This window comes from Balaenoptera musculus, chromosome 2, assembly GCF_009873245.2.
Source record: "Balaenoptera musculus isolate JJ_BM4_2016_0621 chromosome 2, mBalMus1.pri.v3, whole genome shotgun sequence".
NCBI classification, from domain to species: domain Eukaryota; kingdom Metazoa; phylum Chordata; class Mammalia; order Artiodactyla; family Balaenopteridae; genus Balaenoptera; species Balaenoptera musculus.
This window is the reverse complement of record NC_045786.1, coordinates 99788310-99798858: the sequence shown is the minus strand read 5'-3', so window position 1 is coordinate 99798858 and position 10549 is coordinate 99788310. Positions and strand designations below refer to the sequence as shown.

The following is a 10549-nucleotide window of genomic DNA, read 5'->3' as shown; positions in this document are numbered from 1 at the left end:
CTTACAGGTTTATATTAAAGTCCTAGCACCTTGCCTATGGGAAACCATGGATTCAAAGGCATTATTATGATCTTACGATGGTGTTATTGTGCATCATTAAAGAACTTTGACTTATGAAAGACTCAGAAACATGAGAAGTCGCAAAACAGTGCAAACCCGGATTCTCTACTAAGTATAGACAAGCGTTTGGACAAGAGAGGAAAGTAGAGAAACTGTCTTTAAGTGGCAGGACCAGCGCATTCGTGGCTGTGACACTCAGACTGCTACAAAAAGTGCCTGGCAGCGGTGGGATTCGAACCCACGCCCCCGAAGAGACTGGAGCCTTAATCCAGCGCCTTAGACCGCTCGGCCACGCTACCCTATGACGAGCGTTTGCAAAGCGTATCCTGTACACTCTACTCTCCTCCCCTTCTCTCCACGCCACATGGTTCACATATTTATCTTTTTAGGAGGCTCTTCGTATCTCTTTTTTCCCCCTTTCTTCCCGATTTGTTTTGCTTTCTTCTTTGAAGCCACAGTGCCTGAGATTGATGGAAAGAGTCGTATTACACAAGCGCAGGGAGTCTCGAGAGACCCGACAACCTTTGTTAGCTCTAACGGGTACGGAGCGCCTGCCTGAGCCAGGTATAGGCGGTCACCCGGGAGAGTCGGGGCCCTCTCGGACCTCTGGCGGGCTCTCCATGGAGGGCGCCACACGGCGAGAGCTTTCGCTACTTGAGATGCTGAGTCTGGGGTCCTGCGGAGAGAAGGCGCCTGGATCTTCCCGGAGGAAACGCGGAAGCTCACCGGGCGGTGAGTTCCGTAGCATGTAAGGCACGGCCAGAGACGTCCCGGCCTGGCCGAGCCCAGGAACCGGTCAGTAATATGCCGAAGCCAGAAGAAGCCTCCGGACCTGGGCCCAGCTCTCCGGCCGACAGCGGGCAGAGGGGTCGGTACCCGTCAGGGAGACGCCCTGTTGGGAACGCGGGTCCTCTCCCCTCCCCAGTGCCACGGGATCACCCTTCAGCCTGTGACTGTCCCTGATGAGATTGCCTGCCATCATTCCCGCAGCATCTTTGGCCCATTCGGAAGCGAAAACATGCAGCGTAATTATTGTTGATCCTGAATCTTTTTTACTAAAAAAGATGTGTGGCACTGCTTTCGGGAATTTGGACGAGAGCGTGCAGTGATTTGTTCCTCCACTAGGTGTCATCCATGCCCACAGTTAGTAAAAGAAGAGTTTACAACCGTGGACGTGGCGAAAAGTTTCTATACTAAAGTTTAGAAATGCAAGTAAATCTCGTGTGGCTCGTTGGTCTAGGGGTATGATTCTCGCTTAGGGTGCGAGAGGTCCCGGGTTCAAATCCCGGACGAGCCCTGCTTTTCCTAGCAGCGGTCTCGGTTTTTACCTTACCTCCCATAAAGCCTCTGATTTATTGATGTTAAACACCATCACCTTAAGCAAGCACCCTATGTAGCTACTATTACAGTATGAACACCAGTTTATACTCCACTATTGCAGATTTATATGTATCTTTAGACCAATGCTCCTTGTATTATTAATTCACGAGGATAAATGACATGTTATTAGGTATATTTCATTCAGTATTTCTTCTACGAAATCATTATTTCTAAAATCAACCATCATTTCTCTTTTATAGTTTTTTTATTATCAGCCAGGAATTGTTCCTTCGGGACTTAGGGAGGTGTATTTTATATAAACAGCTTCGCATAACCCTCAATTTTCCTCCACTGTAAGCCTGGGGGCCCACAGGGTGCTGGGACCTCCGCAGGTCAGCAAGTGCAACGACGTGTCTCGTCAAAGAAAGCCTGGACTCCCTCCCTCAGTCAAGTCTAACATTCCAGGGCCCTTGGGTGTGTGCGTCGGGGTGCGGGAGTCACCGGTAGCACAGCACCCTGGGAGTGAACTTCTCAACAGGGACGCTCAAGCCTGCCTGCAGATTAGGCTTAACCTGTAAAACTATTTAACCATTCACTGCGGTGTCCAACACCGAACCAATTACATTGGAGTCTTTGAGGATGGGGTCCCCACATGGTTATGCCCTTCACCCCTACTCGCTCCTTACCTGCTGGGTATGCAGTGTTCACATCCTCTTATTTCAGTCTGATGTGCCCTGACTCACCTGATGAACAAGACCTAGAAACCACAGGTATTTTTCACCTCACTCTTAATTATTCTCCTGAGTATTTAACTTCTAGTACCTCTTCAGACATGTGGAAGAACTGTGAAACAAATAATCCTGGAATCATCTTTTAGTGCTTTCTCTTATAACCTACGGTCAGTCCTGTAACAAATGATGTTGGCTGTGCCTTTAGAATATTTCCAGAGTCCAGACACTTCTCACCACCTCCTCCACCACCTTTGTACTCCAAGGCACCACGACCTCTCCCCTGCGCTATTGCAGGAGCCCCTTAGCAAGCCTCCCTGGTTGGCCCTGATGTCTATTCTCAATGCAGCATAGATGTAACCAAGTAGGACCCTATGGGACCTTCCCGGGACAGGCCTTCCCCCATATCCTCTGCTTTAGCTCCTCTCTGAAGTACCTAGATAACAGTATTTGATGCACATTTCCAGAGTTGTTTTACAGATGTGAAAACCCCCCACCAAATGGAAGATGTTAACTACTTGATGACCTTTAGCACACAGCCCCAGGCCTCCTGGAGCCTAAGGACTGATAATGTTAACCCCTGTGACACTGCTCTGTTTCGTCACCATCAGCCAATCAGAGAACTGTGCATGAGCTGATCACACACCCTGCGACTCCCATCCCTCACCTGGCTTTTAAAAATGCTTTGCCGAAACCCTTCAGGGAGCTCGGATTTTTTAGAGCAAGAGCCAGCCGGCTCCTTGCATGGCCCTGCAATAAACCTTTCTCTTGCTCCAAACTCTGACATTTCAGTTTGTCTGGCCTCACTGTGCATTGGGCACATGAACTTGTGCTAACATAGAGAATGATCCTATTAAAGCCTAGGACAGAGCTGATCATTGCTCTGCTTAAAATCCTTTGATGCATCCCCATTTCATTTCATATAATATTAAAACTCCTTGCCATGGCTTTAAAAATCTCTACATGACTTTGCCATTTCTTGGACTCCCCTCACTTTTTTGACCTCATCGCCTACCATCTCTCCCTTTGTCAGCTGCCTCCCCACTGCATTAGCCTCTAGTACTCTTCAGAAATTCCCACCTCAGTAACTTTGCACATGCTCTTCTCTCTGCTTTCAATCTTATCTCCTTCATATCTGCATGGCTCTGACCTCTGTGCATGAAATAGCACCCCTTTGCTCTCTACTCCCCCTTCTCTACTTTAATTTTCTTCTTTGCACGTACCACCACCTGACTTTTGCTGCTGCTCTCGCTGTTGTTGAATTCTCCCTCCCCAACCACTAGAATAGAAGCTCCGCAAGAACAGGGCATCGTTGTTGTTGTTGTTGTTTTTACTGCCAAAGCCTCCTGCTCAGAGGCTGAAACAGTTCTTAGCACCTAATAGACACTCAATAAATATTTGTTTAATGAATTGTGTGAATTGTTTTATTTTATTTTATTTATTTATTTATTTATTTATTTATTTATTTATTTATTTATTTATTGCCACAGAGCAGAGTCCTAACCACTGGAAGCCAGGGAATTCTCTGTGTGAACTGTTTTAAATCAAACAGGAATCCCAGATCCTGGACACTGAGGGGAATAAAGAGCATGGAGGTACTGGGGACTTGAATAGAGGGGCTCTTGCAGTGTGGGTTATCCACTGTGTGTGCCATCCTCTGGGAAAGGCTGAGGGAGGGCCATGCCTGAAATATATTCTCTAGCAGCTTTCCTTCTCGGCCACAGTATGGACCTGTAAATGCTTTACAGAAGGGTTGAAAAGTTCTCCCAACTGGACATAAAGAAAGGCACAGAGTAGGCTCTCGCAGCTGTAAATCGTGCATCAGCGCCATTGACTTCTGTTGCAAACTTTCTCCAGGCAGAAATGCTGAAGTACGGGGCTGCTTCAGGCTTCCATGGCTTTGGGCAAATTCTGAACCAGGTGGTGTTTTGAGGTCACTCTGTAGGGTTGCATTTAGCCATTCTGTAAGAGTATGTAAAACAAGTGACTTAACAAGATGAGGAACAAAAGTCCATAAAAGGGAGACTGCAGAGGAGAGGAAAAAGAAGGTTAGGGAAGGAGGTGTATAACCCAGCAGGACTTCATCAACTTCACTTGACCAGGTTTTGTGATGAGGGATCACTCTGAGTATGAGTCCTAAGGAGACATTGCTCACATGTGGGGAGAATGCCGGCAGGAGTATATGAAACAGGGGGTGAAAACCTGTTGATGGTCACAAAGTACATATGAATAGGCAAAGTGTCTCTGCTCTCAGGAGCTATGACCGCAAGTTGAAATCTGCCCCCTTGTGGACAAACTAAGTATTACCATGGGTCTTCCCTTTAAGATCTTGCAGATTAAAAATTAATTCCTAGGGACCTCATTACTTTCTGCTGATCCTTCCGTGTACATTATATGCAGGTGGAACTTATAGAGGAGAGAGCTGTGTTATTGTCCAGGGAGATGGTGTTCATGGGATTAAGCTGAACTACTTATTAAAGTAGATGGCATCCCATGGCTATAGAGGGAAAGCAGAAAACAGAGCTAGCAGCCACTAGCAAAACTCTTGAGTTGTTCTTTAACAGCTAAAGGTGAGAGTTAAGAGTGGCAATCACAGATTTAAAGTCTTCAAGTAGAAGTGAATCAACATTTTTCTTTCCTTTTATTGATCTTTCTGATCTTATGTCCATATGGTGCTACAGGGTCCCACCAAAAGTATCAAAAAGGATTGTTAAGTTTTGCAAAGGATAGCTTTTTGATACTGTTGTTACAGAGCAAAATCTAGTTCTTTTAGGACATTTACTCATGGATTCTTCCATTCAATCAATATTTAAAGAGTATTTTTTGAGCAAATGTTTGTTGAACATTTGTTGTATTCCAGGCACTATGCTTGGAACAGAGATTACTTCAGGGAACCAGACAGGTATGGTTTCTGCCCTCATGAAACAATCAAATAGTTTTTCAAAAACTAAGAAATACAGTTAATTTATTACGCTAGTGATAAGGGCCACAAAGGAAAAGTACAGACAGAGTGTGACGCAAGCAAAACAGAGGCTGTTCACTTCCCCTGGGGTTTCTGGGAAGGCTTGTCTAAGGAAAGGAGGCACACACAGGATTTAAGCAGGTAGAATGGGGAGGGGTGAATGGAGTAAGGAACATAATGAGGAAAGTAGATGTTAAAACCTTGAGTTGGGAGGAAGCCTGATGAGTTCAGGGAACTGAAAAGGGGAGTGTAAGGAGATAGAGAGAGAGAGGAAGAGTGGTTTGGGTGAGGATCCCTTGCAAGGCCTGGTAGGCAGCGGTAAGGACTGTGGTCATTATTTTAAGACTTATGGGAAAAAAAAGACTTATGAAAAGCCATTGACACCGTTTAGGTGGGTGTGTGGGTGGAGAGCACAGGCACAGAACTAGATTTGTGTTTTAAAAAGATTACTGTGATATAGTAGGGTTTGCACAAAAAGCCATGGGGACTCCCATTTCAGCTTTCTAATAAGCAAGCACAGAGCCCTGCATCAGGGAAGGTTACGACTGAATGTGTGTTATCCACTCTAAAATTGTTCTCTGTTTTTATCTCATGCATTCCACCAACTCTGCCAACTCCCTGAGCCACTTCAAAGGAGGTCAGTGAGGCCCGTGGAATTAAGCTCAGGGTCACAGAGCTAGTTAGTGGCAAAGCCAGTATGAAGATAGGAACCTTGCTTTCATGACTCCCAGGCCTCTGCTCATTTTGCTCTAGCTGGAGACTTCTGAAAAGGGAGGGTGTTTTTTGTTGGTGGTGGGTTTTATTTTTGGTTTTGATTGTTTACTTATTTTTTATTGCATCTGGGTTCTTTAGGGCCTTGGTGATTATTTGCTGATTAGCCATCACTCATCTGCTTTCAAGGAATCTTATCTGATTTTCAGGGAAGCTGGAACTGGCCCCCAAGAGGAGAGCAGAGCTGGGAATGGCAGGAAAGCTGTGAATGTGCTTGGAGGTGCTGTAGGGGAAAGCTGGGTTAATGCTCCTTCCTCGATGAGGATTCAAAGGAAACTGTTGAGGGCTCAGCCTGGGGACACACATAAGAAGCCAGGTACGCTATGATCAAAGCATTCTCAGAAGTGGGAAGCTGAAGGGCCTACCAAGCAGCTGTTTGATATGGTTACGGCAACCTCCCCTCAACCTGACCTCCCCTGGCCTATCACCTGGTGGCTTTCATTTCAGGAATACAAGTAAAATCACACACACACACAAGGCTTGGTTTGCCCCCAAGGGAGTACAGGACCTCCCTTCTCCTGTGTGAATAGCCTGGGCTGTACCTGCAAGGCTGAGGTTGATGACAGCCTCTGATTCAGAACATGTTCTGCCCAAATCAGGAGCAGCTCGTTCTTGGACATATGCAAGCTCCAATACTGGAGCTGGGTCGGTTTCTAGCAGTCCTGGAGTAGAGCTTATTAATTTGACAAAATGAGTAGTGAGGGGAACTACTAATGTTGTTTTACATCCTGGCACTAATGTTAGTCTCCAGCAGCTACCTGCCTCCTGCAGTCTCCTGAGGGTGACTTGAGTCTTAGCAAAGGGAGGGTGGTGGGAACTTTAGGTCAAATGCAATCATCTGATAATAGGCCCAGTTTCTCCCTCCCTTTCCTTCTTCTTCCTCCTCTTCTCCTCCTTCTCCTTCTCTTCCTCCTCCATCCCCTTCCTTCCTTCTTTCCCTCTTTTCTTCTTTCCTCCCTTCCCTCTTCAGGTGCGCAGAATTGAGTTGATCATATTCTGTTTATGGCGCATGCTAGGCCTCTCTTTTCTTTTATTCAATTTTATTATTTTCCCTTTTTATTCCTTACCCCTGCTTCTATTTCTCTCATCCTCATGGGCATCTGTCTTAGAGTATTTAATCCACGTTCTTCCATCCTACTTAAATATTGTATGTCCTTGGAAGATATTTTGTATTATTTTGGAGCATGCGTGTTTTCAATTTAAATCAACTGGAAATGATTTTCATTGTTTCTTTTTTTCACACCACACCAAATAGCCTATTGCTATTTGTAAAGCTAGTGCATTATTTGAAGCTGTTTTATACTATTTTATTTTATGTATGTAACACATCTTTACCTGTCCATCCCCTTCATGAGGGACATTTCAGTTACCTTTAGCTCTTTTCTGCCACCAATCATGCCATGGTGAACATCCCTGCACGTACTACATCTGGAAGAACTATGTTGAAGTCTATGCCCGGGACGGGCTTACAAAGTCTCAGATTATACCCATTCATAATTTTGCCAAATATTTCCAGATTAGTTTCCAATATCACTACACCAATTCTCATGCCCAGTAACATATTTTCCAGCACTTGATATTAGATTTTCTAATTGTTGATAATCCAATAGTTATAAATCGATATCTTTTGGTTATGTTAATTTCCATTTATTTGATTACTAACGAAGTTAAGAATTGTTCATCATCCATTTTGGCTTCCTCTTCTGAAATTGACTTTTTATAACTTTTGACAATCTTTTCTCTTCTGGAGTTTTTATGTCTTTTTATTGTTGATATGAAGGAATTCCTTACATCTAGATGTTAATCCTTAGTTGGTTTTAGGCATTACAAATATCTTCTCCAAGGCTGCCAGCACTATTAAACATTTGAAATCAGTCTTAACTCTATTTCAGGAGGGTAATACTCCAAAATGTAGAGATAGGTCGAGTTGCCTCAGTTGAGGATAAATTTTGTAACAAGGGTTGATTCCTTGCCTGTAAACTTAGTATAACATCTGTAATTTGGCTGCTTGGAAGTCCTGGCAGGAAATATTGAACATGCTACAATACGTAGAAAGAGTTCTTTTTACACAATGGAAATGTTTTTGCAAGATGGTGTGCAAATCAAAATTTGTTAACTGAAAAATTTGTCAACAATTAACTATGCACTTATACCATTGTGGCATTTTTGCAACACATATCCATAACAGAGCAGTTTGAATTGTGAAAGGACAATCAGAATGAAAGTTTTTGGAAAGTAAATAATAACCTCCTGCTTGTTCATTTTCATGGTCTGGAATTATGCTTTTGTTTTTGTTGCATAGAAAGAGACACATTCTTTGAAGTCTTTTCTAGGATTCTCTGTCTTTCCCAGACAATTTTTAACCCCCAAATAGCTTTCTACTTGACAATTAGAAAGACACAGATACATACAAAGGAGGCTATGTAGCTGTCTTTCCAAAAAAGAAATCATTTCAGAGCAAGAAATAGTACAATTAAGTCCATTTTTTCCATTCCTAGATCAAAGACTGGGAGATGTTGACAACAAAAAGAATTCTATTGTTTCAATGCCTTGAGCCACTCACTATCTTTTACCAAGCCCTCATCTACTAATTTTCCATGTAGGCCTCCCAAGTATACTATAATTCAGTGGTTCTCAAATTTTGTTGCATATTAGAGTCACTGGGAAAGCTTTTAATAATCTCAACTCCCAGGTCTTACTCAATGCTAATTAAAGCAGAATGCCTCAAGGTGGCATTAAAAAATGCCTTGGAGATTCCAATGTTCAGCAGAGTTTGGAAACCATTGCCATACTCGCCAGGAGTCCAGGGCTTTATCAAGACTAATGTTAAGGTCAGGGAATTGTTTCTGCCCTGTCCTGGACACCATGTGAGAGTGAAACTTGCTGAAACTGGAGTTCAAGGGTTAAGCATTGAGAAAGTGAGATTTTTTTTACTCTTGCCATCTCACATCTCTACCTGAAACTTTCTGCAACTCATTTCTTCATTAATGAAATGGAGATAACAGCTACTTCACAGGTTTGTGTAAGGACTGATGAAAATTTGGAAAATAAACAGTACTGCATCTGGCCCACTTCAGGACTATAATAAATGTTTTGAAATGTCAACGCTTGTTTAGTGAGGACACCTTCAGGACCTGCCTTACCCAACTGTCCCTCTGAAAGTAACTTCTCTTCCTGATGGCAGCCATGCACACTCCCCTCCTACGGGCTCCTCCCTTTCTGCTCTTTCCCCTTGGCCTCCCCACACTCAGCTGGCTCCCTACCAGTTATTGTCTGGGAACAGTGAGACACAAAGGACTTTCTTGGATCCATGATCACAAGGATATGTTACCTGTGAGAGTTACAGCAAAAAGGAAAGGTGAGAGGATCTAGCACAGAACCAAGTAGGATTGACAGAGGGAGAGATTAGGAAGGAATTGGGAAGAACGGATTAATAGACAGTGCTAAAATCATATGGAATTTGGTGGGATCAAGGTTAAAACAATTATGGGAAAGAAAGTCATTCAGCAATAGGAATAAAACAATCAGACAAGGGTACTTTTGATAGCTTCTGTATGTTCTGCTTTGTGTTAAACATTCTGATGGATTCAGGAGAAATAGGAAACGAGATACTGACTGTCAAGGAGCTGTGGAAGCCAACAAACACAATACAACAGGAAAAATTAGAGAATAGTTCAATGCCAAACTCTGAGAGCTGAAAGGGTCAGAAAGGGCTTTCTTGAGGAGTTGTACCTCCAGCTGGACCTTCAGGTTTAGCACGATTTTCACTAACAGAGAGAAGGAAATAAAATATCAAAGGCTAGGGGAGCAAAGTCAGGGGATGGTGCTGGAGGAATCTGATGACCCTCTGATATTTTCTGTCTCCTCTTACTCTATAGGAGTTAGAGCAAAAGAGGTGAACGACCTCATACCCCTGATGGTACTAATGGTGATACTTTTCCTGCTGCTTCTATTCTGGGAAAATGAGCTGAATGGGGAAGTAATGGCGGCAACCTTAGACCAGCTGCATGTGGACTACCCTCAGAGTGACGTTCCTGTAAGGTACTGCAACCACATGGTCATACAAAGACTCATCAAGGAACCCAACACCACCTGCAAAAAGGAGCATGTCTTCGTCCATGAGAGGCCTCGAAATATCAGCAGTGTTTGCAATTCTCTCAGGAAGGTGGCTTGCCAAAACCATTCCACCATTCTCTGCTTCCAGAGTGAGACCAAGTTCAAAATGACAGTCTGCAAGCTCATTGAAGGCACCAGATATCCTGCCTGCAGCTACCACATTTCCCGCACAGAGGGGTTTATTGTCGTCACTTGTGATGACATGGGGCCAGTTAATATCCAGAGATACGATGAATAACCTGAGACCAGCATCTGAGTCGGCCGCCCTCTCGTCTCCTCTCTCGGAGGCACTGATGCTGGTTCCCCCTGAGGCGCACCTGAATTGTGGACATGGGGTCATGCCTTGAGTGAAATGCATTTATCCTTTCAGTATTGCTGAGCTGGGATCTTTTTATTCTGTTTTAATAAAAAAAAAAAAATCTACCGAATTAAACCATAAACTCTGCATGTGTTTTAATTCCTTGTCCTTTTTCTTTGAGTCATTTGATGAGAGCCAAGAGTGAATCCTACATAGGACTGGGATTAGGTAAGGTGAGTGAGGGACTCACTTCACACGCAAAATTGAAGGAGCACCAAAACGCCCTGAGCAATA

The 10549-nt window shown here is 43.8% G+C and overlaps 1 protein-coding gene and 2 non-coding genes across 3 annotated transcripts; 2 read left to right on the top strand and 1 right to left on the bottom strand.

Moving 5' to 3' along the window:
* Positions 1 to 277: 277 nt before the first annotated feature.
* Positions 278 to 359, bottom strand: TRNAL-AAG. The gene has a single exon. It is a non-coding gene; the product is annotated as a tRNA-Leu (tRNA).
* Positions 360 to 1285: 926 nt separating this feature from the next.
* On the top strand, positions 1286 to 1357 carry TRNAP-AGG. Its single transcript has one exon. It is a non-coding gene; the product is annotated as a tRNA-Pro (tRNA).
* Positions 1358 to 9757: 8400 nt separating this feature from the next.
* On the top strand, positions 9758 to 10195 carry RNASE12 (ribonuclease A family member 12 (inactive)). Its single transcript, XM_036841833.1, has one exon. The coding sequence runs from the start codon at positions 9758 to 9760 to the stop codon at positions 10193 to 10195; it is 438 nt and encodes a 145-aa protein (XP_036697728.1).
* Positions 10196 to 10549: the final 354 nt, after the last annotated feature.

Excerpts from the sequence above, each read along its gene's own strand:
- RNASE12 (XM_036841833.1), top strand. The coding sequence starts at position 9,758 with ATGGTACTAATGGTGATACTTTTCCTGCTGCTTCTATTCTGGGAAAAT.